This window comes from Ursus arctos, unplaced genomic scaffold (genome assembly GCF_023065955.2).
Source record: "Ursus arctos isolate Adak ecotype North America unplaced genomic scaffold, UrsArc2.0 scaffold_8, whole genome shotgun sequence".
In the NCBI taxonomy this organism is placed as follows: Eukaryota; Metazoa; Chordata; class Mammalia; order Carnivora; family Ursidae; genus Ursus; species Ursus arctos.
In genome coordinates this window covers 51,984,734-52,010,156 of record NW_026623100.1, presented here as the reverse complement: position 1 = coordinate 52,010,156, position 25,423 = coordinate 51,984,734, and the positions used below count along the sequence as shown (strand labels likewise).

Sequence of the window (25,423 nt, the reverse complement as noted above, 5' to 3'; positions counted from 1 at the left end):
ATCATCTACCAAACTGTTATAAGTTATAGATAGTTTAAGTGAAATGTCTGGAAAATAGAACTCTAAAGAACTAGGACTGTTCCAGAACAGTAGCCATAATCATGCTTCATCAGTTAACTCAGTCCCATGTAATCAATTCTTGTTCTACTTGATCCTGGGTTAGCAGTTCAGTGAACTTGGCAGCTTCTAAAGATCTGAAGAGAGTTCATTTGACAAGAAAATTTCATTGTTTCTGTGACACATAACAAAAATAATAACCAGGATTTTGACTGATGGCATTGTATCAAGACATACCATGGATAGCCAAGGTATTGACAAATTTTTATAAACATTACACAGTTTGTGAAATATTTTGCATTAGTAATATTTACCCATACAAATATAACCTAGAAAGGTTAAAAGTTCTATTTGACAATGCCTTGTTATTATGCAATTGAACAAATCAAATAAACCTAATTACTTAAACATCTATTTGTCTACAAGATGAAAGAACAAAGCCTTTGAAAATTTCCAGGAACTCTCTAGGAAATCCCAAAGTTAATCTGAGGTCAAAAAAACTTCATTTGGGATTTGATTTGGGGAAGAAAAAATTGTCAGAAATGTAGAAAACCTTAGCTCTTTTCAATGTGAAAAGTCTTGGTGCTCTTAAATAATTGAAGATATGACAAAGGTTAGCATGAAGCACAGGAAATTATTCTGATAAGATCCTGGTATCCTAGGCAGATTACCAAAAAGTAAAGAAGAAACTTTTTACCATCTCTTATCAAGAGCAGACCGATAATCTCAGGAAACTTTGTCATTCTAACAGAAAGAAGACCATATTTTAGTTTTGTACCAGTGTGCTTTTGTTATTAAGGCTTTTTTTTTTTTTAAGACCTTGAAATAAATCCATTTAGGTCTTTTTTCAGCTTAATTACATGAGATAAGGTCTATTTTCTGCAAAACTTCTACAGTTTTCTTATATTCATTCAGGCGTCTGTCTGTTTTTCTATATTTTCCTCCTTTCATTCTGGAACAACCAGTCATTCTTTTTTTTAAATAAAATAACTCTTTTTCTCCTCAGGAAAAACACATCTTTCATACCTTTCCTTATGAATAAGTACATCCTACTTTTCTTGCATATTCTTCATATGCAGTTGTTTTTCTTCACCCTTATTATTTCTAGTAGTTTTAACTACATATGTTGATTATAATTTTTAATTGGTTGTAACCTTTCTTTTACAGAGAAAACTGGTTAGCAGACATACCAGCAGTTTTGTATGAGCAGACTAGCAAATTTTATGAATAGAAACATGTTTCTATATGGGACGGTTGTTTAGTAACAAACCCAAATATATTTAGCTTCTCTATACCCTATAAAAACAAGGTGCCAAAGTATGTAGGTTTGTGATGTCAGCTAATGCAGTTGAAGGGGTCCAGAATATGCCACCCCAAAACACGCCAGTTTGGCATAAGGATTATTTTGAGCTGAAAGCAATTAAGAAACAGCAGGCACAGGTAGAAATCTCTGTTCTAACCCTTTCTGCTAAAAAGCAGGACATACATTTCCATTTGTAAAACTGTTCCTCTCCTATAACAAGACTGGAGACTGCAAAGATGAGTCTGCACAACAAACCTTCCTAAACAACCCTAGTTTACCATACATTTCCTGGTCACCTCCCCACAATTTACAGCCCCTAGGAGCCCAAACCCACTTTCCTTCGTCTAGTCACTTCTCCATAATTTATCACCCTTTATTAAAATAGTATATAAAATGCCAGAGTCTAACAGCCTCTTTGGGTTTTTCACTTATTTTCTGTGAAGCCCCCATGCACATAAAATAAAACTTCTATGCCTTTTCTCCTATTAATCTGTCTTTTGTTAGTTTAAGCTGCAGGACTTGGGTACAGAACCTAAGAGCGTAAGAGAAAAAGTTTCTCTTCCCCTATATAGTAAAATGCTAATTCTATCCCAAAGGGACCATTTTAGTCAAAATTAATGGAGCAACCCTTCACCTACTGAGACAAACTCAAGTTGCCCACAGTAAGGCCTGCCTAATACAACAGTGCATACACATGGCCCTAAAGGCTGTGTGGCTGTGTGCCACGTTGGGTTCCCACAGGCCATCCTGCTTCTCCCCCATTGTCCTGAAATTTACTGTGTCCAGGTTCTAGGCTCTGTCATGCTGGGTAGTCTCAGGCTGAGTCAGGCGTCCTTCTAGGCACCCTTCTGGTCACTTTCCTGGTCTGGCCATCCCCACCAGGGCAGGCAAGAAGAGCTGAGAGATTTGGGGAGCCCCCAGGAGGGAGACTGTGGCCCTGAGGCATAAGCCCCCCCCATTTGTCCCTCTGTCCATCCATCTGTCCATCCATCCTTTTCCCCATGTGAGCCAAGAAGCAGCTCTCCCTCTGACAGGCAGTGAGCAGAGTGAGCTGGCCCAGACAGCGAAGCAGAGTGTGCTGGATGCGAAATACACAGATCAGCTCCAGGACACAGCCATACCCCTGCTGCTCATCAGGTGGGCCTCACTGCATGCTGCTGGCCCTGAGAGAGGACCGGGTGTGGTGGACTTCCCTGGGTGAGGGAGGCCCTGGTCACCCACCTGCCCACCATTTACTCATTCAGCTCTAATTGGCACCTACTGAAGCACCAGAGATGAAAAGACAGGGCCCTTCCCTCAGGGGGTTATGAGAGGAATGGCACATGAAGGGGGCACCTAACCCAGTCCTGGGAGAGTCAGGGAAGGCCCCCAGAGGCAGTGCCCTTCCAGCTGCACCTGGTGGGTAAGCAGGATTTCACCAGAGGGAATAGCTTGGTGCTCTCAAGGAACCAAAGGGAGAGCTCAGAGTAGCCCAGGGGTCAGGATGAACTTGGATACACATCCCTGGGGCCTGAGTCAGGGTGGGCACCTGGACTTTAGTCAGAAAGCAGTGGGAGCCATGGAAGGTGTTAAGCAGGGCTTCTGACCAAGGAATGACTTACAGGTGTGTGTCAGGGACAGGAATGTGACTGCCACATACTGTGCTGTGCCCTCCAGCTAAGGTGTCAGAGCAAAGGCAGGTGTGTATTGGCCTCCCTGAGAGGTAGCTCCAATACCTCTTCCTATTCAGAAGCCATGTGCTTTTTGTGAGAATTAAACCTCATTTACCTTTAAATGCTTGAAATGGTGTACAGCAGGAATTCAGGTATGCGAAAATAAAATCCACTTAAAAAAAAATCTGCACTTGAATCGAATTCCTGGCTTAAGTTTCCATTCCATTATGTGGTAGAAATTACCCTGGTCAATTCAGGACAAGTCCAGACAAGTGTAGGTTGGCTCAGTCAGATCCCCATAAGGCCAGACACAAATTACAAATAGGCTTAATTCTCCTTGTTGAAAATAAGGGAAGAGACTTCTCCTACTCCCTTTCTTTTCAGAATGCCTTTCTCTGTCCTTTTCAATGTAGGTAAATCTTTATAATGACTAAATAAGCCATAGTACTCTGGCCAGTCTCACAACTCGGGAAAGTTTCCTCAGGGACCTGGGAGCTGTCTTTGTGAAATGCAAGGGGTGCCTGGGTGGCTCAGTCAGTTAAGTGTCTGACTCTTGATTTCAGCTCAGGTCATGATCTCAGGGTCATAAGATCAAGCCCTGTGTCTGGCTCCACACTCAGAGTGGAGTCTGCTTGAGATGCTCTCTCCCTCTCTCCCTCCGCCCCTCCCCAACTTGTGCTATAAATAAATAAATAAATAAATAAATAAATAAATCTGAAAGAAAGAAAGAAAGAAAGAAAGAAAGAAAGAAAGAAAGAAAGAAAGAAAGAAAAAGAAAGAAAGGATAATATTGAGACACGTGACTGGTGACTCTTGATCTCAGGTTTGTGAGTTTGAGTCCCACTTTGGGTGTGGAGACTACTTAAAAAAAATGCAAACATCACAGGAGTTAGTGTATCACATTCGGGGGTAGGGCAGGCAAAACTTCACCTCTGCCCATCTGGGATTTTCAGCTGGCACTCTAACAAAATAAAAACAAACCTGTGCAGTGGGAGAAAACAACGAGTAACTTGAAGTGGTGGCTTAGAACTCTGGCTTATGAAGCAGCTTCAGTAAAGAACTACCAATTTGTAGGGGCACCTGGGTGGCCCAGTCAGTTGAGTGTCCGACTCTTGATTCCCGCCCAGGTCATGATCTTGGGGTTGTAGGATCCAGCCCTGCCTTGGGTTCTGCACTTAGTGTGGAGTCTGCTTGAGATTCTCTCTCCCTCTCCCTCTGACCCTCACCCTGCTTGAGCTCTCTCTCTAAATACATATTTAAAAAGAAAAGAACAATTTGTAGAGAAATGACAGGACAAAGGAAAGCAGTCTTCAGCTTCCAAAGGCAGCAAAGTATGGGAAGGTAAATGTACAGGGGGAAGCTAATGGAATGAAGGGTGGTAGAAGATTCCTCTGGTGCTGTCTCTGGGCTGATAGGAGTCTGTCCCCAGTAAAGGGAGAATTTATGTCCTGCCTTTAGGCATAAAGGGGGAAGGGTAGAGATAGCTTTTCCTACATTTGTTGCTTCTTAATTGCCTTCAGCTCAACATAATTTTTATGTCAAAAGGCATACTTTGGGGTGACATTCTGATTTCCTTCACTGATTTAATGCTTATTCAATAAAAACTTTTTCTACTACCTTTGTGGAGAGATTTTCTGGGTTGGAAGAAGATTTTGTTGTTTACTATATTTCCCACGTTCCCCCCTTCCCCAAGTCACCCCTAGGTTCTCAGAAGGAACTCACGCCTTGGCCCTCTGCCCCCATTCACTGGCTCATGCAGGCCCTGAGTAAGGCTCTGGGCTCCAGAGGTCTACCCTCTTGAATGTTCAGTGCCACTTCCACTCCTCTGAGGGCTTAGGGAAGCTTGCTGGAGGGCTCTCCAGGCCTCTCTACCCACCTCAGAGATCCTGTGCAGTCCTCTCTGCAGCTCTCTAGTCCTCAGACTATTGGGGTCCCCTTCACACTGTACAAGACCAGAAAGTACCACCCCAAAATATGCCTCTTTGGCATTAGGAATTTTTTTAATGATTTATTTATTTGAGAGAGAGAGAGACAGAGAGAATGAATCTCAAGCAGACTCTGCACAGAGCCCAACTCAGGTTTCTATCCCAGGACCCTGAGTTCATGACCTGAGCCAAAATCAAGAGTTGGACACTCAACCAACTGAGCCATCCAGGCGCCTGGCATTAGGATAATTTTGAGCTGATTATTTTGAGAAACAGCAGACCCAGGAGAAACTCTGAAAACAGAGTAGAAGTTTCCCTTTTATAAGAAATCTTATAAAAGATTAAGATCTTATAAAAGAAATCTCTATTTATAAAGGCATCTCCCTCTCTGCACCAGAAAGAGAACAGCTTTAAATCAAAAGAAACTCTTATTAATGGAGAAGGCACTTAAATCTGCAGAACAAACCTTACTCTTGTTCTCTGTACTTTGCCTGATCATCTCCCATGACTGGGCTCCCCCACACCCTTCTTTCTTTTGTCTGTAGCTGAAGGTGGTATTTAAGCCCAAGTTCTAAGCCATCTTAGTACTTATTTTTCCCTGGTATGTATACATGAGGTATACAAGTTAATAAAATTCTGTTGGTTTTTCTCTTCTTACTCTGTCTCGTTACAAGGTTCTCCACAGAGAACTTAGAAGCGTAGGGGGAAAACGATGTTTTTCTCCTTGTTGGCCCCCTTTGGGGGTGTTAGGCCAGAGCAATGATGGGCCCCTCCTTTACCACCCACCCTAGTCTCTAACCTTTCTGTGCCCCTCTCCTCCTTCTTTCCCAACTCAGATAATTTGTGTCACCTTCATGGCAAGAATAAGCTTCTTTTATTTCTCTTTACATTTCTGCTATAACAATGCACTTTGAAGACAAGAGCCAAAGGCCTAGTCTGGGCAGAGTGTTTAATGGGGTAAAAAACCAAAAAACCAAAAAAACAAGAAAGAGACAGTGACTGTATTGGGGTGGGTGATAGGCCCAAGCCCATCAATTCATTCCCCAAAATCTGATGCCTGCTTGTTCCAAAGGCTGGGTGCTAGGACTCAATGGGGAGGTTGGGCGGGGAGGGAATACTTAGAACCAGAAGACAGGAGAGGGAGATTTAGGGAAGTAAGTGAATAGGGTATAGGGCAAAATCCAGGGCTTGGGGATGAGCAAGGAATTCCACTATTGAGACACAGTCCCATTAAGTGTTCACCTGGATTTGCCAGAGCAGCCCAACCTTAGTATTCACTTCCTCTGGTCCCATAAAGATTTGTGTGATTGCTATAACATGTATTTTACAATTTTAGAATCTGAGAAAATGTCACCAACCAGAAATATACTCAAGGAGATAACCCAAAATGGGAAAAAAATTCTTTTTGCTGATACCTTTTGGAAAGAGAAATTAGAATCCAGCTAGTGACTAAGTCTATGGGACTGTCCTTGCAAGTGCTAGGAGTGTTAACATTCAGGAGCAAGCCAGGCAGTAATCCGCAGTCCAGAGCAGAGTGGCAGATTGGAAACCAGGGAGAGCACAGCTCTGACAAGTGGGATCATCCTTGAGAACCAGAGAAGAGGACAGAGCAGGAGGAGGCTAGACTTTGGGAGGCCAAGTTGAGGCCAGTGCCAGCCTAACTGGGAGCCCCCATGGACTCTCAGTGTCTGGCAAGAGGATTAATCTGGGTCAGCTGAATGGAGAGGAACACATGTGCCCTAGGAGGCTGATGGGGTGAGGGCAGGGCCTGCTTGATGGGTGCTTGGCACAAAGTTGATTGCATCATAGGTAAGAAAGCAGGACGAGACCCTCATCTTAGCCTCTTGTGTCTTTTCAGGTAGTCATTTAGTGACAACTTGAGAGAGGCTGGGGGCTTGGGCCCTTTTAGCCAGTGTGTGGGTGTTGACATCACAGGTCTGACATCAGTGTCCCTGGGCCACTCTTGGGGAGCTGGCCCCCACAGTTCTTGAGGCTGAATGAGTCTGAGGCATGAAAGGCATGCTTTTGCCTGGCTGGTACACTGGGGCCATTGTTTTCAGTAGATGAAAACCATGCCAGCTGGAAGAGTTCCATTCAACCCCAGTGTTTACACATCAGGAGCCGAGGGCCAGAGTGACAGGAAGTGACTTGCCCACGTCACAGAACAAGCTGGTGGCAGAGCCAGGACTTGCCCACGGACCTCAGCCCTCCACTCTGGGTAAGGATAATTTTCAGTGTGGCTCTCCCAAAGGGACACATAGACTGTTTCTGCCCTTTGGCTATTGTGAACAATGCCAATGAGTAATGAACATGGATGTTCAAATATCTCCTCAAGACCTTGCTTTCAGTTCTTTGGGGGTACATAACCAGAAGTGAAATTGCTGGATCATCTGGTAGTTCTATTTTTAATTTTTTGAGGAACTGCCATTGGTTTCCATAGTGGTTGCACCATTTTACATGCTTGCCAACAGTATACAGGGGTTCCAGTTTCTCCCCATTCTCACCAACACTTGTAATTCTCACTCTCTCTCTTTTTGCATGGTAGCCATCCTAAGGGTGTGAGGTGGTTTCCTCTTGATAAGGACACAGGTCATATTGGATTAGGACCCACCCTGATGACCTCATCTCAACATGATCATCTATCTGCAAAGATTCTGTTTCCAAACAGAGTGGCATTCTGAGATACTGAGGGTTTGGTCTTCAGCATAGAGTTTTGGGGAGACACAGTTCAGCCTATGATACCCCCATGCAGTGTGTACCTTTGAATCCATCTATCTGTATGTCTGTCTGTATGGAGTTAGATAGTGTGCCCACTCCCAAAAGATTCATGTCCACCCAGAGTCCAGGAACAAGACCTTTTTTGAAAAAAGGGTTTTTGGGGGCACCTGGGTGCTCAGTCAGTTAAGCGTCTGCCTTCAGCTCAGGTCATGATCCCAGGGTCCTGGGATCGGCCAGCATCAGGATCCCTGCTCAGCGGGGAGCCTGCTTCTCCCTCTCCCTCTGCCTACTTGTGCTCTCTCTCTGTCAAATAAATAAATAAAACCTTAAAAAGAAAGAAAATAGGGTCTTTGCAGATGTAATTAAGATAAGGATCAAAATGAGACCATGTGGGGCACCTGGGTGGCTCAGTCAGTTAAGTGTCTACCTTCGGCTCAGGTCATGATCCTAGCGTCCTGGGATCAAGCCCCACTTCAGGCTCCCTGCTCAGTTCTCCCTCCTTTCCCCTTGGCTTGTGCTCTCTCTCTCTCTTAAATAAATAAATAAAATCTTAAAAAAAAAAAAATGAGACCATGTGCATTATGTTGGTCCCTAAATCCAACCACAGCCTCCTTGTAGGAGATAGAGAAGGGCACACAGAGAAGGTGATGTGGTGATGGAGTTACAGACTGGAATGGTACAGCTACAGGCCAGGAAACACGGAGGCAAGGCAGGCTTCTTCTCTAGACCCTTCAGAGGAAGCACGGCCCTGCCAGTACCTTCATTTTGGACTTCTGCCCTCCAGAACTGAGAGGATAAATTTTTGTTGTATTATTAAGCCACCAAAATTGTATGGCAGCCCCAGCAAACTAATGTACCGTCTCTTCATCGATGGCATCTACTCACCCCTCACCCATCTGCATGTGGCATGGAGTGAAGCGATGGCCCAGATCGTCTTTCACAGGCTCTCCACTTTCCAGAGAGTCGCCAGCTCTGGCAACCGTATGGCGGCGTCCTTGTGACCCGGTGGTAACTGATGTGTCTGGGGGATTGGTCCAGGGGCTGAGGGTCTGGAGCCAGCGAAAAAGCACGCGGGAGGGTGGCGGGGCAGCATGTCCGTGCGGGGTGAGGGGCGAAGGGAGGCTGCAGGACGGTCCCAGCCTGGGGAGGGTGCTCAAAGGGCCCGGGGAACTGACGGGGAGGAGAAAGCCCCTTGCCCGTCCCCACAATGGCTAAGACGCCACCTCCCAGGCACAAAGCGTGTCCTGGGTTAAACACGCCAGCGTGGTCGCACCTGCTTTTTAAGAAAACGCAATGTGAGTCTCTTCAACGAAGGCACACCAGAGCTTTGAGCACATGCATTCACGAGCTGGGCACTGTCTGACTGGTATTTATTATAATGTGAAAATACTACCAGATCATTGTTAACCAGTTCGAAAAAGGCACAAGAGAGTGTAAAAGTCACCTGTAATCAGTCTCTCCATCCTCAGAGGATCACTGTAAACATTTTGGAATCCACCCTTCGAAACTTCTTTTTTTAGGCATACAGTACACGCACGCAAGGGGATTAAACCCCTAGCATAATCTTGTAACCTGCTTTTTTTCAGTTACTATGCTTTGGTCTATTTTCCACTTTAATGTAGACTTACACATTCTATTTTTATACATACAGTACATTTCTATATTTTTATAGGTTTATTGTGTAATGACCAAAACATGAGTAAGATTTGTGTAGTGATTTGATTAATTTTGGTAAAAAAAAAAAATAATGAAAACACATGGGTGCACCACAGGAATCTTTTATAAAAACTTTATATCATTTAAAAAATATTTTCACAGATCCCTGGCTCACCTTCTCCCAGTAATTACAGTGATTTTTTCCCTGCATCATCTGCCATTCATACTACCAGTGGGAGTTCTGTGTGGCCTCTTCACACCTTTCCTACCACCACCTGAGACAGGTCTAATAATGGCTTTCTTACTTTCTAACATCATCGAGATGTCATAGGCTCACCTGACCTTTTGGATGTTCTGACCTGTTGTGCCGTCACCGCCTGAGTAGTTTTGATTCTTTTTAGAGTAGAAGAGTGCAGTGGTCAGAAGAGTGGGGATCCAAATGTGTTTGTACGGAGCGGAGGCACTTCATCTCTGAGTGTGAGTTCACAGACTGGTGCTCACTGGAGACGAGTTTGGGGACCTTTGGCAGTGACGTGTGCATTTCTCTCTGCCCCTGCAGACCCTTTTTCTCCTTTCTTCTCTGAGCCCTAGGGCCATGCACTGACCCAGGAGGACTGAATCAAGGGGCTCCCTTGTTCTCTGCCTTCCGGTTGGTTTGGGCCAATGGGAGGCTTCAGGAAATGAATTTTTAGAGAACTCAACTCTCTTCCTGTGGTGTCCCGCAGGGTTGACTTCATCCTCTCAACTGAAGACCACATTTTCTTATCAGACATCCTCTCCACATAGCCACTGTCTTTGAGTTTTGGTAACAAATCACTCCCTCCTCCTCACCCTTACCCAGAGATAGGCTCCCTGTTGGCCTAGCTCCAGGAACAGTAACTGTCCTTTGCATTTTCCCCAAACCCTGGAACTCTTTTGTTCCTTGATTAAATTCTCAATTACCCGATGTGAGTATTCCATCACATCCTGCTGGGGAACCTAACTGATATCATAGGATTGAGGGTGATTTTTTAAAAACTGATTTCTTAAACTTTCCTATATTTTCCAAACTTTTTACAACGATCAATTTTGTTTTGTGTTTATGAGTGTTTTTTTTTTTAAGATTGATTTATTTATTTGAGAGAGCGAGCACAAGCAGGGGGAGTGGCAGAGGGAGAGGGAGAAGCAGGCTTCCCGCTGAGCAGGACCCTGGGATCATGACCTGAGCCAAAGACAGATGCTTAACCAACTCAGCCACCCAGGCGCCCCGTGTTTACGAGTTTTTTAAATGTTATCAAGAAACATTATACAAATCTGTTTGTTGGGGGTCAACTTGAGCAAGTGGTGTTCCAAGGGGCACATTTTTAGAAATACTGGCACAAATCATGTGTACGGATTTGTGGTGCTCCCACAATCTGTAACGCTTACCTCTGGGTAGTGGGGTATGAGGGTAGCTTCTTTTCCTATTCCTCCTATATAATATGCATTTTTACAATGAGCGTGTGTCATTTTTACAAAAAGATGAAGCTTTAAAAATGAATTTCTGGGGAAATGTGCACATTTCACTGCTTAGAAACAGGACAATTAACTCTTTCTGTAAATGGCCAGAGGGTAATGTTTTAGTGTTTGCCAGCCAAGAGGCAGAATTGAGAATTATGCAGGCATTTACATAACAAGAGAAAATAAATCTCCACAAAATCTGTTTTTAAAATTTTATTTATTTATTTAAGAGAGTGAGACAGAGCAGAGAGAGCACAAATGTTGGGGAAGGGCAGAGGAAGATACAGACTCCCCACTGAGCAGGGAGCCCCACGGTGCTCGATCCCAGGACTCATGCATGACCTGAGCCAAAGGTAGATGCTCAACTGACTGAGCCACCCAGGCGCCCTCCACAAAATTTTATTGACAGAATTCACAGTATAATAATAATGATCGAGTGCATTTTTTTTTGTAATATGGAGCTGCTAGTGAAAAGAATGGGATTCTTTTATTTTTTGAAAATAACATGTCAATTAGGGCTCAAGGTTAATGTTTCCTATCATCCAAATTGATTACAAATGTTCATCTGTTAATGCCGATCTGTAATGAGTTATTATGTATTACCTCTCTGAAAATGTTTTTCAGTACAGTTACTAACAAATATTGATGTATTAATACACAAGCATATGATTTTAACTGAGCATGTTCATTCTTACATAATTAGATTCTTATTTGCCTTTTTAGTATGTCATTACACTGTAGATTAATCACTTCTAATTGAAGATTATGTGGAATAGTCTCAATTGCACAGTTAAATGGATTTTGAAATATGGAAGTGTTCTTTCTACTCGCAGTGATGTCTGACAAACTCTGCTGGAGCTGTGTGTGGTTTGAGCTCAGAAAATGTATCTACTACAAATTTATGTAGGAATGGACATCTTGCTTCTTGTTTTATTTTTGACAGCACAGGAAGTGTAAAAAGCAGCTTGATATTACTTGTGATTCAAAGTTTGTTAAAATGATTTCATCAGAGAATAAATTTCACATATAAACACCATTTTGTCTTCTACTTTTACACTGACTTCATTAAGAAACAGTATCAAGAGGCATCTGGGTGGCTCAGTCAGTTAAGTGGCTGAATCTTGGTCCCGGCTTGGGTCTTGATCTCTGGGTCATGAGTTCAAGCCCCACATTGGGCTCCATGCTGGTCGTGGAGCCTACTTAAAACAACAGCAACAACAACAAAAATCACCCCAGTATCAAGTCTGCAACCAAAAGCTAATTTCCAAAGTCATTCAGTGTTTAATAAGAGTAGTTGAGGGCAGTTCTTGTTTAGAAAAATTTTAATCTCAGCCCCAAGCTCAAAAAGATTGCGAACTGAAAATGATAGTAGGGCAAGTCAAGATACTCGGTGTCTATTTCTGATGAAAATTCCCAAACAAAGTTCACCATAGATATTACTGGTTCACGAATACATAACAGATTCAAATATTTTCCACAAAATATCTGCCATTGAATAATACGATGGATAACCATAGGCTTTAAACACCTGAAATTTTCACAAGCTTTGTAAATTTGCTGATCTAAGCCCTTTTCTGCTCCATATATGTTTTTATTACCATCGGTGGTAACATATATTAGCAGATTCCATGTCAGGTTGTACTGAATTAATGTTTTCTTTTTAAATATTCTTGCTTCTAATTGTCCCATGCAGACTATTTATAAAGTCTAATTCTTCAGTAATTGCAAATTCTGCATTGGCTTCCTGAATGAACAGCAACAACTGAGCAGTATTAGTAAACATTTACTGATTCATCAAGCTAAGGGAAATCACTCAGAATCATGTGACTTGTTTTTAGATTGATTACCGATATTTCTCCCAGTGTTTTCAAGTCTTTGAGCAACTATTCTCACCAAAACACTAATTGTCTCTTTTTCTTTATTTTTAGTAATCTCTACCTACGCGCAATGTGGGACTCAAACTCAACCCTGAGATCAAGAGTTGCATGCTTCTCCGACTGAGTCAGCCAGGTGCCCCAATACAAACTAATAGTCTTAAACACATTTTAGGTCTTACGGGCCAAGAGGCAAAATCGTACATAGATAGATTATGTAGGTACTTACTTTCTATGTACTTATTTTTTTAATGATAAAAATAAAATTATTTGGGGAGAAACTACCATGTTTCCTTGCTTGACAAGGGTAAATCCCACCACAGTGGAATTCAGTTGTTAAAATGAGTGGCCACTGCTATAGTTTACTCATGTTATTTGTGTACGATCACCAATTAGCAGAAATCCCAGGGTTTCCAAATGACTTGGTTTTCTTTTAATCCCACTAAGCCAACAATCACGTCACATCACGCCAAAGCAGAAAAATCACCAAAAACAGGCCAAGAAATGTTCACTGCTAGAGGGTTTCTTGTTGATTTAAATGTAATATTTACATGGATTCTAAGTCTCTAGCTTGGAGTCTGTTTGCTATAGCAACCAACCTCATGAGTGCCAACTAGCATATGTCTTCTAACGTGACAATCACTTTTAAAACAAACCCTTATTTGACTATGAACACACGCACCTTTAAACACACAGCTTTATTATTTTTTTAAAGATTGTGTGTATTCATTTGAGACAGAGAACATGAGCAGGGGGAGAGGCAGAAATAGATTCCCGGCTGAGCCAGGAGCCCAACGCAGGGCTTGATCCCAGGACCTGGAAATCATGACCTGAGCTGAAGGCAGACACTTATTTTTTTTTTTTTTTTTTTTTTTTTTTTTTTTTAAAGATTTTATTTATTTATTTGACAGAGAGAGACAGCCAGCGAGAGAGGGAACACAAGCAGGGGGAGTGGGAGAGGAAGAAGCAGGCTCATAGTGGAGGAGCCTGATGTGGGGCTCGATCCCACAACGCCGGGATCACGCCCTGAGTCGAAGGCAGACGCTTAACCGCTGTGCCACCCAGGCGCCCCTAAACACATAGCTTTCAACACTATTGTTTGCACGCTCTGAAATGCATTTTTTTCATCCGAACATTGTCATAAGCTAAGAAATAAAGAGAAATTCATGGTCACCACGTGATTTTGCTAATGCTTAGTGGTAGTAGCCCCTAAGTTTAATAAAAACTTGGGAACTTCAGTCATGGCCAGCTAGAAGACAGTCTTTCCCCCTCCACAGTGAAATAAGTCAGTATTTTTGGAAGCACTGTCCAAGTTGTTTGCCCCCCCCCCCTCCCGGCTACATTGCCACTGTAAGGAGGGCTGAAACTTGTCTTTCAGCAGAAGGACTTTAGCTAGTAAGTATGAAAAGATAGCACTTCCTTTTCTCCTTGGTTAGCTGACACAGGACAGGAAGGCTGGGGGCTCTTGCTGATACTCTGAAGATCCTTTCCCGGAAACCCCTTCTGTGGGGATATCTTAGTGTATCATAAGGCTTGTCCAGTCTCCACAGTTCCTAAGTTTTCCTTTATACGCCCATCTCATCAGCAGAGCTACCCTGGAGCTTTAGGATTCTTACTCCTACGAAGCTAGTGAGTGAGAAGTAAGGCCTCAAGCCAGGTCTTCGCGCGCTGTCTGGCCTTTCCTGACAGCCACTCGATAGGAAGGAGGTGGGGAAAGACACCTGAGTCTGGGCGTGGGCTGGGGGTGAGGCACAGTACGGACGCTGACGACACACCTCAGCTCCTGTGCCATTTTGCGCAGGACCAGTCCGGACTGCGAATGACGCCCCCCTGTCCCCGTCAATTCCTAGTTATGCCATCATCCTCGTCACCGTGTAAGTACGGTGCATTCCAAATTCCCAGTAAGGGTACCTTGGTGCACCGAGCTGCGTGAAGCCGGCTGCCGGCCCCGCAGTTGCCCCTGGAGCCACCCCCGGGAGGCCGAGCAGCTGCGGCGAGCGAGCCCCCTCGGCGGCGAGTCCCGGGACCGCAGCCCCTCGGCTCTGCACACGACCCGGCGGGAGCCTGGGCCGCGCACCGAAGGCGCGTCGACGCGACCCGGGCCACCGGGGCCCCAGGGCGGCGCTCCCGCGGCGCGCTCGGCGGCGGGTTGGGCTGGGAGGAGCTTGGGCGGGGTGGAGCCTGGACGGCGGGAGCCGCGGTGCGCGGCAGGCGCCTTCGGAGCGGCCCGCGGCGCGGTGGGGGTCTCCGGGGTGGGCCGCACACAGACCCTCTGACCCTCGACGAGATGGTGCGTTCCCCGGGAGAGGGGAGCGGGGCCACTTCCCCGGACGCCCCAGGCGAGGCACCCGGAGCCCCCAACCCGCCGGCGAAAAGGCGGGGGCAGTCAGGCCGCGCTGTCTCTTTAAGACCGTGTTCCAGCTAACACCGATGGTGAGTAACCTGGCCCCACGTTCCTGAGAAAGCCCCGGGAGGGTAGGCGGATGAGAGTTCAGATCTCTGGGCGTGGAATTTGGGGAAGTTATGAATGGCGGGGGGGGGGGGCACCCTGCTTTAAGCCACAGCCGCTAGGTACCTTGTAAATTTTAACAGGGCTCCTGGAGCGGGCAGTGAGACTAAGCAAGGCCAAGTTCCAAAGAGAGGAGAGCCCCCCACCTGGCTTCAGCGTCCACGCGGCATAGTCCTTCATAATCTTGGTAAGCCCAGTAGCTTGTGGGGTGAATGCGAGAAGCTTCCGGCCTCGTGGTGGGTGGGGAGGCAGATGATCCGACTACTTCGGCTGTCAAGTGGCTTTGGGCACCTGGTTCTTCGAGCACTTTCCTGGGCTGAGATGTGGAGCCGTGCCTGCCTATGCGCCTGGCCCATCGACGGGGCATCCAGCCGCCGCCTTAGGACCTCAGAGAGCACAGCGGGAAGCAGCGGAGCAGGCTGGTGGCACTGTGCCTCCCTGGCGCCTGCTGGGAGTTGCCCCACTGGGCAAGAGGGAGGAGAGGCAGAGTGGTCTGATGACACAGGGTGAGCAGAATGAGGACTGTGAAGTCACAGAGGAAGTGGGCTGCTATAGCTGGGGCTTGGGGCTGGCTGCCTGGCAAGAGGAGAGGTGTCGCCCAGGCAGATCAGTGCTTTCTGCCGGTAGAAGGGAGCCTCTGGGATCAGCAGGGCACACCTGGTGCCCACGGGGGACTGATGAGTCGGGTGAGGCCACCCTACCACAAGGGTCCCCCTCCCCCTCCTACACAGGAATGAAAACAGTGCTATGTCCATACTCTGGAAGCCTGAATACCAGCCACACCATGTGGAAGGAAAGCAGAAAGACCGAGTGGCACATCCTGCTGACACCCTTTCTCCCAAACCACCTTCTGGGCAGACCCTTGCTCTGTCCAGCCCCAGCCCCGTGAGGTTTCTGTCTCTCCTGAGCAGTTAACTTCCAGGATTTGGGGTTCCAGGGCTCTGGGGGCTCTGTGCTGGAGAACAGATGAATCCCGAAGATCACCACTGACTCCCACCCTCCTACTTCTCCAGATGCAGAGGCCTCCATGGCTGTGATAAGCCTTGTGTTCCTGGCAGTGATGTATGTTGTTCACCACCCCCTGATGGTCAGTGACCGGATGGACCTGGACACACTAGCCAGAAGCCGGCAGCTAGAGAAGCGGATGAGCGAGGAGATGCGCCAGTTGGAGATAGAGTTTGAAGAGAGAAAGCGAGCAGCTGAGCAGAAGCAGAAGGCAGAGAACTTCTGGAGAGGAGACACATCCAGTGATCAGTTAGTGCTAGGGAAGAAAGACATGGGGTGGCCGTTCCAGGCTGATGGCCAGGAGGGGCCACTGAGCTGGATGCTGGGAAACCTGTGGAATGCTGGCCTCTTTTGCCTTTTCCTCATCTTTGAGCTCCTGCGACAGAACATGCAGCATGAGCCGGCCTTTGATTCCAGCAGCGATGAGGAGGAGGAGGAAGTCCGCGTTGTGCCTGTCACCTCCTACAACTGGCTTACCGACTTCCCCTCGCGGGAGGCCCTGGAATCCTTTTACAAACACTACGTCCAGAATGTCACCCGTGATCTGCCCTGCACCTGTGAGTTCGTGGAGAGCTTCGTGGACGACCTCATTGAGGCCTGTCGGGTGCTCAGCCGCCGGGAGGCTCACCCGCAGCTGGAGGACTGCCTGGGCATCGGGGCTGCCTTTGAGAAGTGGGGAACCCTCCACGAGACCCAGAAGTTTGATATTCTGGTGCCCGTTGTTCCCCCGCAGGGCACTATGTTTGTGCTGGAGATGAGGGACCCGGCCCTCGGCCGCCGCTGTGGCTGTGTGCTGGTCGAGTCGGAATGCGTGTGCAAGCGTGAGAAGCTTCTGGGGGACGTGCTGTGCCTGGTGCACCACCACAGGGATCACTTGGCCGTCCCGAGCAAGTGTAGCAGCTCCATCAAGGTGGCGCTCTGCACTGGCTCCTACCTGGATGTGTGCAAGACAGTACAGTGGTTCCGGAACATGGTGGGCAATGCCTGGGCCCTTGTGGCCCACAAGTATGACTTTAAGCTCAGCCTCCCACCGTCTACCACTTCCTGCAAGCTCAGGCTGGACTACCGCTCGGGCCGCTTTCTCTCAATCCGCTTGGTCCTGGGGGTGCAACGGGAAGACACCTTGGTCTATCTGGTGAGTCAGGCTCCTGACCAGGAACAGCTCACCAGTGTGGACTGGCCCGAGTCCTTTGCAGCCTGTGAACACTTGTTCCTGAAGCTGGTAGGGCGTTTTGCTCCAGAGAACACCTGTCACCTCAAGTGCCTCCAGATCATCCTGAGTCTCCGGGACCTTCAGAGCTTACCCCAGGGGGCATCCCGTCCCATCCTCACCTCTTACCACTTCAAAACAGCCCTCATGCACCTGTTGCTGCGGCTGCCTCTGACAGACTGGCAGCACAGCATGCTCTCCCAGCGCCTCCAGGACATCCTCTGGTTCTTGGGCCGCGGCCTCCAGCAGAGGTCCCTCCATCATTTCCTCATTGGTAACACCTTCCTGCCCCTGACCATCCCGATCCCTAAGACATTTCGGAATGCTGAGCCTGTCAATCTCTTCCAACACCTGGTGCTTAACCCCATGGCACACTCGCAGGCAGTGGAAGAATTCCACAACCTTCTGACCCAAGTGAAAACTCTGCCCTGTGCCCCATTGGCTGGGGCACATTAATGTAAAGGCCATTAAAAAAGGGGAGAAGGTATTTCTGATTCCTTAGGCTGCCAAAGAGTTTATTTTTAGGACACATCAGTGGTATGGGTGACCTTCACCTTGCCGGTGGGGGGCTATGATAGATTAGACACTCCAAGGAGCACCTGAAATGCTCAACAGGATTGGGTCCAATGTGTAGGCCCTAATCTAGGGTGTGTCTTCTGAGGTTTTCATCTCCTGATTTTTAGCATGACCCAAAGAGGGCCCAGGGAAACGGATGTTATGGGAGGATCTCGCAGCTAGAGTTGAGACCAGATGGGGCCTGTTTTGTATCAACACTGGAAGTGAAAGAGAACCAGGGAATACCTCCATTCCAGCTTATTTCTTTTTGTGAATGACTCTCAGCACATTCCTTGTAAACTGGTTTCCTTGTTGAATTGTTAGCTTAATTCACATCCAAGCTGATAGCACTCCATTTTATCCTAAATACTGTGAAGGTAACTTCTCGTACGTTAGGATCTAATTTTTCAGACCACCTCTGTTTGAAGATCTACCCGAGATGTTTATTTTCTATTTTCTCAATTTAGCCCTATTTTCGTATAATATATGAAACAGAATATAATATAGCTGTTTCTATGCACCTGAGAGAAAACTCCAATACTACCCAAACAGTTCATTAGCACTGATTCACAAGCAAATATTAAGTCAATGGTGATCTGTTTCATAATTGAGATAATGTATTTACTAAAATTAATGAAATAGCATCTAATGAGCTTCTCATTCCCGGAAGCAACGTTGTAAAACCCTTAATGAGGACAACCTTTTGGGGTGGGGGGGTGGTTTCTGAGATGAACAGTTACTGTTTCTAAAGGGAGCTGCTTGTTTGTCAAATGAAAAGGTTTAGCCACCATGTGTAGCTGTGCTTTTTCTCAGTCTGTTAATGCCTTTGTATTCTCTTTTCACAAAGATGACAAAGGGATTTTTTGAACTATGTTTGCGGTTTTACAAAGTGGGGTCATTACAATCCAGGCCCGTTGCCAGGGTTGGACAGGAAGGGACTGTGGAGCAGTCCAGCTCGAACAGAGTTGTGATTCTGGAGATAGGATTGGTGGATTTTTTCCTTCTTTCAAAGTCCTGGGCATCCTGATGAGGAGGTTTAAGAGAAGTGACTATCGTTGTGGGTGTGGTTGTTTTGGAAATAACAATGCTGTTCCTGCCCTGCATGCCAGGAAGATCTGGGGAGGAGAACCTGGCCCCACATTTAACTCAGTCACAGGGGGGTTTAGATGCTGCTCTTGTGGGCTTTGGTTGTATCCACACCCTCCCCACAGCAACAATAAATTACAAATTTATGTCCCAGGAGTTGATGCCGGTCAATATCTGAGACTCCCACCGCACAGTCACGGTTGTGTTCCCATGTTGTCTGCTGATATCGGCCAGGTACTGCTTTCAAGTTAAGATGCAGTGATGGTTAGTTCCATGCCGGTGGGATCTTGATGTTTTATAAACATCTATATTCTTTCTGTTTAGAAAATAATTTGCTGGTGTTTTAGTTCCAAATCAATAAAGGACGCCATTTTGTGTGTCTGGCTGCCGATGCCTGACATGGAATCGATGGAATAATACCCACAGAAGATGAGCATTCTCACGTGCCTGTCCCCAAGATGTTCATGTTACCCTGATAGCTTCATCCAGTACATCCTGGTATTTCTCAATGCACCCTGAACCAGTCTGCCCTGAGGTTTCCCAGTGGCATGGCCAGGAGCCAGGAAAGAATAATTCAGAATGTCAAGGAACATCTAAGTTATTCATTCTCATGGTGCCCAAACCAAAATACCAGCCAATTTAAAAGATCTTAGTGGCTACAAAAAAAAAAAAACAAAAACATGCATAAGCTGTAGAAGGCATAAATCTGTCAGGTAGAAGGGCAGTATCATGTTCTAGCACTCTGTGGTTTCAAGTCTAGTAAGAGGTAAGAAAACAGGAGAGGGCAGAAGACTACAAAGGAACAGTCAGCGAAGCTTGGGTGGGGCCGAGCGTGTAAGAAAGAGTATAGAAAAAACAAGTAGTAATGGAAAGAACAGAGCTGTTGTGCTCTGGGAATACTCTTACAATGAAAGGGGAAACTTCCCTGGATAATTTAGGAAGCTGAGCTTTCTTCTAAAACAATTCCTGGCCGGCACCCAGGATATAACAGCAGTTATAGTAATGGGAATACTTAGCATTCACTGAGCATTGCCAGTGGTCCTAAATGGTTCACATCTGGTAACTCATTTAATCCTCGCACCATAACTTCATGAAGTGGGTGCTTTTTCCCTTCCCTTTTTCCTATGAGGAAGCCGAGGCACAGAAACGGTACACAACTTCCCCCAAGGTCACGTAGCTAGTAAAAGGCAGAGCCTGGAAGAAAGTACCTGTCCTAGCAACCTTCCAGCGTGGTCTTGGGAATGTCAGGATGTAGGGGTTAACACGCTTTGAAAAGCGAAAAGCACTATATTAATTTTAAGATAAAGGGCGGTATGTCGTTTAGAAATTCTAGAAGACAGAAATTGTTGGTCCGTAGCCCAGTCTTTAGGTCAGGAATTTCGTATCACATACAAAAATTAAAGGCATTTGCTCAGAGGCCAAAATGAATGTAAAGCCATTTGAACTACATGCCTGTTGGGCCCCAGTGGCTCCATGGTTCATATCATGAACTACATTATGATATAAGCCAGCTGCAGGCTGGAAGGTCAGGGAAAATTTGAAGCCAAAAGTGTGTTCAGGTAGCCAACTGATAACAGTATTGCTCCTCGCCTAAACTAAAGCTGTTTGCCATTCATTTTGGGGAAGTAGAATCCTGGTGAGGAGTGAAATGGGGAAGGGGAATGGCTCCAGCACTGCTTTTCTGGCAGACAAGGAGTGGGGGAGGGACCCACTACTTTAGTTTTGTACAGACAGAGGAATTGAGTTCTGCATACCACTGATACCACTGATAAATCATTCGATTTTTTGGCACCCTCCGCAGAACTAACCCCCCAAAAAACAAAGACAGCATTCAGAGCGGGTGGTGAATGAGCCGCCTAGGGCAAGGGATGGAGCTGGCTTTGTCCCAGTACAGGGAGCCCTAAGCCCTCAGCTCCGGAGGCCCCATTATAACCATGGAACAGCCTCAAGCCTCACCGAATGGGTCACCCAGCAGTCTTCCTCGGCCGGGGGTTCCAAGCCAGTTCTTCAGAGGTTCCTGATTCAGTGCCATCTACCACCCTCCCAACCCACACTGCTTCTGGATCACAACCTGTTCCCACTCCTCAAATGCACTCAGCACAGAGAAGACGAGTGAGATAACAGGGACCCCAGCGTACACTGAGCCTATGTGCCCACAAGAGTTTAATATGTTACCCAATTCTTCATAAAGCCCAGTGAAGGGGTATCGTCATGACTGTTTTATAAATGGAGAAGAAAATGAGGCCCAGAGAGGTTCAGACGCCCAACCCAGGATTTAAACTTGTCTTCCAACTTCACTCATTCAATACATATTTAAGCACTTGCTGTGTCCAGGGCTAGCACCAGGCCCTGGGAAAACAATGGCAAGCAAAACATGGCTTCATGCTCATGGAGTTGGCGATCTGTGGAGGAGATAGACATGCAATAGTCATCCCAGTGGATATAAAATTTCAAAGGTGGCAAGTTCCACTAAAACCTCCAGTAGGGACATGTGAGTGTATCTGGGAAGGTCTCCCTGAGGAAGTGATGTGAGCTGAAACATGACAGGAGCCAACCCAGTGAAGATGAGGAGAGGATGTGCAGAGGCCTTGTGGAGGGAGAGGGCATGATGAGAGCGAGTCTGAAAGAAGGCCCAAGTGACTGGAGGGCAGGGAGCAAGGGGAGGCAAGGTGCAAGATGAGGCCAAAGAGGGCCCCCCATAGGGCCTTCTAGATCACTTTAGAAGTTCCCAGAGCAATGGAACTTTTGAATGGTTTGAGACTTTGGGAAGGAACAGGTCAGATTGGTACTTAGCAACCACCACACAAGGGCCCAATGAGAAAGGGGTCAGAGCAGGTGTAGGGCTGCTGCAGACCCGCAAGAAGGTAATATGGGGGAAAAAGAGACACAGGGTTGAGATTTTTAGGAAGCGAAAAGAGCTCAATAGGTTGTGCGTGGATGGCTCCTGGGTGCTGATTTGGGTTCCTGGGTGGGTGGTAGAATCATTCACTAAGACAAAAAACGCTGTAAACCTGCTTCTTTTTTCTATTCCACGCTGCCATACACTAAAGATTTGATGGTGGTCACTGGGAGAACAAGTTTGTGCAAAAGCAAATAGGCTTGAAAGGTGGTTTTCAACAAAGGGTAGTACTTTTTGGTTGCCAAAATGACTAAGAAGCACTGATGGCGTTTAGTGGACAGTGTCCTAACAAGAGCCCCACATGTCAAGAATTGTTTCACCCTGAATGGCAATAGCACCCTTCAGGGAAAACACTGCATAAAACGCCTGATGTGTGTTATAGGAAGTAATAGGGCGTTCTAGGGATATTTGGGGGGAATTGCCCGGGGCCTCTCCTTCCATAATACAACTCTTGGGGGGGGGGGGGCGGCGGCTCGGTAGCTCAGTTGAGTGTCTCCCTTCAGCTTGGGTCATGATCCAGGGCTCCTGGGATCGAGGCCTGCGTTGGGCTCCCTGCTCAGCGGGGAGTCTGCTTCTCCCTCTCACTCTCCCTTTGTGCTCTCCCTTCCCTTTCTCTCTCTCAAATTTTTTTTTTAAGATTTTATTTATTTATTTGACAGAGACAGCCAGCGAGAGAGGGAACACAAGCAGGGGGAGTGGGAGAGGAAGAAGCAGGCTCCTAGGAAGGAGCCTGATGTGGGGCTCGATCCCAGAACGCTGGGATCACGCCCTGAACTGAAGGCAGACGGAACGACTGCGCCACCCAGGCGCCCCTCAAATAAATAAAATTAAAAAAAATTCTTAGGATCAGATGAAGCAGAATGAAGGGAGAGACGGCAAGTTACGTCCATCTCACTTCTCACCTAAACTTTTTTTTGATGTGGTGGGGTACGCGGGGGTGAGGTGTTGCGGGGGGGGGGGGGGGTAGATCCAGGAAGCTTTTCACAAGAATCTGAATAAAAACGCGGGGGTGAGGTGTTGGGGGGGGGTAGATCCAGGAAGCTTTTCACAAGAATCTGAATAAAAACGATGGCCTTTATTTTAAAATGTACATAAAACATTTTGCATCTGTCCTTCGCCTGCCTGGAACCTTCATCGTGTTGTTGGCTTTCTCACCTCCGTCCCACACTCCATCTACCTCCTTAGTGTTTTGCTGCCCTTACAGAACAGGTCGCTATGGAAAATTAACCTCGTTTCCTAGAAATCTGCCCTCCCTCCCATTACAGAGTAAATTGCGTGAAAGCGGAGCCCTCTCCCGTCCTGCTCCACGTTGGGTCCCTAGCGCCGAGTTCCACGTCTAACGCTCGAAAGGAGGCGGGTGACGGTAGTCCACGGACCCTCTACAGTCCACCCACAGGAGCAGAGCGGGAAGCCAGCGATTCCACAGGACACACTCCTGCACAGCTCCGGACGCCCCTTTACCAGCGAAAGACTGGGGAAGACTGGGGCGGCCTGCGCAGGCGCGCTTCTGGCCCCGCCCACGGCGGACGTCACCGCGGCCGTTACGGAGCTAAGGCTTCTCGGCGGGCGATTTAAAACCAGCTCCGGAGAGGGAGAGCAAAATGGGACCTCCCTGCCCAGGTGAGGCGGGGTGGGTGGGGGGCGCCGCGGGAAGGGGTCGGCGTGAAGCGGTGCTCCGAGCGGGCAGGGTCTGCGGGCGAACCTGAGCGGGGGGTACGGATATTCTCGGCCTAATTGTTGGCCTTGCGCTCCACGGGCCTGGCGGGAGGCAGGCGCCGGGAGGAAGAGGCGGGAGCGGAGAACGCGGAGGGGTGTGCCCCGCCAATCAGGACGCGGCTTGGGTCGGCGTCGGGAGCGCGGTTGGGGCGATCCCCACTCCTCAGTTCCTTTCCCGTGGGCTTCTGCGCCGTGTGGGATGTCTCACCTTTGAAAGGTGGTTTTCCTGGGATGCGGCTTAGTTCAGGGCCGTGAAAGCGTTGTGGCTACTGCTGAATGCTTAACACGCGTGCGCTGATTTTTACATTCATTCAACAAGCATTGAGCGCTCCCTTTGGGCCAAACCCACTGTCAGGTGCAGAGATACAGTAAAGAACAAAACAGATAAGATCCCAGCCTTTTGGAGCTTGTATTCTATTTTTTAAAAAGATTTTACTTATTTATTTGAGAGAGAGATAGAGCATGAGCGGGAAGGAGAGGGAGAAGCAGGCTCCCCACTGAGCAAGGAGCCCGATGTGGGACTCGACTCTGGGATCATGACCTGAGCCGAAGGCAGACGCTTAACCGACTGAGCCACCCAGGCATCACTTGGAGCTTGTATTCTAGTTGGGGAGACCGTAAACAAACGAAACAATTACAGGTGAGGTTGAGTGCCGTGACTGAGAACAGCAGAGTGAGGGGAGGTTGAGGATTCAAGGAAGATATTAGAGGGGAACGTGTTCTAGGCAGAAGGAGTAAGTGAAAAAGAAGGCAAGCAGGAAAGAGCCTGGCTTGGGCTAGAACTAGAACGTCGTGACTGAACAGTGAGTGAGGCTGCTGAGGTAGGCAGGGCTTTGGTCTTGGTAAAAGGTTTGAAAATTTAGTTATATTTTGGTCATGGTAAATGACTTATGCAAGAGACAAGTGAAGAGGTCAGTAAACACTTGGATAAGAGTTTGACACTCAGAGGGTGATACAGCTCAGGGAAGTGGCCCACAGACTCAGACACAAATTTGATCATCATCATCGTATAGGTCAGAAAACTATGGGAACAGGTGAGAACCCTAGGAAGACCCTGTAGAGAAGACAGGACCAACATTTAGAAGCTAGACAGAGAAGAGAGAGCTTGAAAACTCTCAGAAGAGAGTGGTGTCATTGAAGCCAGGAGTGTTTCAAGAAGCACTTGAAGGGGCTGTCATCTGTTTCAGATGCTGCTGAATCCCAAGAGAGATGAGGCCTGAAAAGTGGCCAGGGGGTTTGGCAACATGGAGGTTGTAGGTGATTGTGGCAAGATAGTTTTCATAAAGTGGTGGGGTTGGTAGCCAGACCTTAGGGGGTTGAAAAATGAATGGGAGGGAAGAAGGTAGATGTAGAAAGTGTCTTTGAGCTCAGTAACCATTTAATGAGAGAACTCAGAGAAGGAATATTCCAAGAGTTGAAGCATGCCTCTGATTCCCTCTTGATTTTCCCTCTTAGACAAGTTCCTCCTTCAGTGCTTCCTATTTCTGTTAAAGTCTCCTCTCAAGGTCCAACTCCCCTCCTTCTCTTGAAGTGCTCTCACCCAGATAGTAACAAGTCCTCTTGATTCAGCCTCTAAAAATGTCTGTTGCCTCCTTCCTTTCCATTTCTTTCTTTTTCTTTTGTTTTGACCTCAGCTGAGGGATATGTTAACCATACTCTTGAGCTTATGGGAAGCTATCAGGGAAACACATGAAGTTCTTCTCCTTGTATTTTTTTATTCCCTTTTATCCCTATACACCACTTCTGTTCCCTTCCCCTTATATGGGCAACCACTTAGTG

At 47.0% G+C, this 25,423-nt stretch overlaps 2 protein-coding genes across 5 annotated transcripts in view; both read left to right on the top strand.

The window, feature by feature from the left end:
* Nucleotides 1-14,849: 14,849 nt before the first annotated feature.
* ITPRIPL1 (ITPRIP like 1) lies at nucleotides 14,850-19,418 on the top strand. Of its 3 annotated transcripts, none has more exons than XM_026479803.4 (3): nucleotides 14,850-15,097; nucleotides 15,257-15,360; nucleotides 16,187-19,418. In XM_026479803.4, exon 3 carries the CDS (start codon nucleotides 16,201-16,203, stop codon nucleotides 17,842-17,844), a length of 1,644 nt encoding a protein of 547 aa, XP_026335588.2. In that variant the 5' UTR covers nucleotides 14,850-15,097; nucleotides 15,257-15,360; nucleotides 16,187-16,200; the 3' UTR covers nucleotides 17,845-19,418. The 3 variants fall into 3 exon arrangements, with proteins under 3 accessions (XP_026335588.2, XP_026335592.2, XP_026335600.2); XM_026479807.4 differs by having other exon boundaries at nucleotides 15,905-19,418; XM_026479815.4 differs by lacking the exon at nucleotides 15,257-15,360.
* A 4,019-nt stretch (nucleotides 19,419-23,437) lies between these two features.
* NCAPH (non-SMC condensin I complex subunit H) overlaps nucleotides 23,438-25,423 on the top strand; it is a 33,830-nt gene continuing 31,844 nt past the window's right edge. Inside the window, exon 1 of one of the 2 annotated variants that reach the window (XM_026479821.4) lies at nucleotides 23,438-23,548. In XM_026479821.4, the coding sequence (XP_026335606.2) occupies nucleotides 23,530-23,548 (19 nt within the window). In that variant the 5' untranslated portion in view covers nucleotides 23,438-23,529. The remainder of the gene's footprint in view (nucleotides 23,549-25,423) is intronic. The other variant, XM_057309237.1, reaches the window with a different exon arrangement.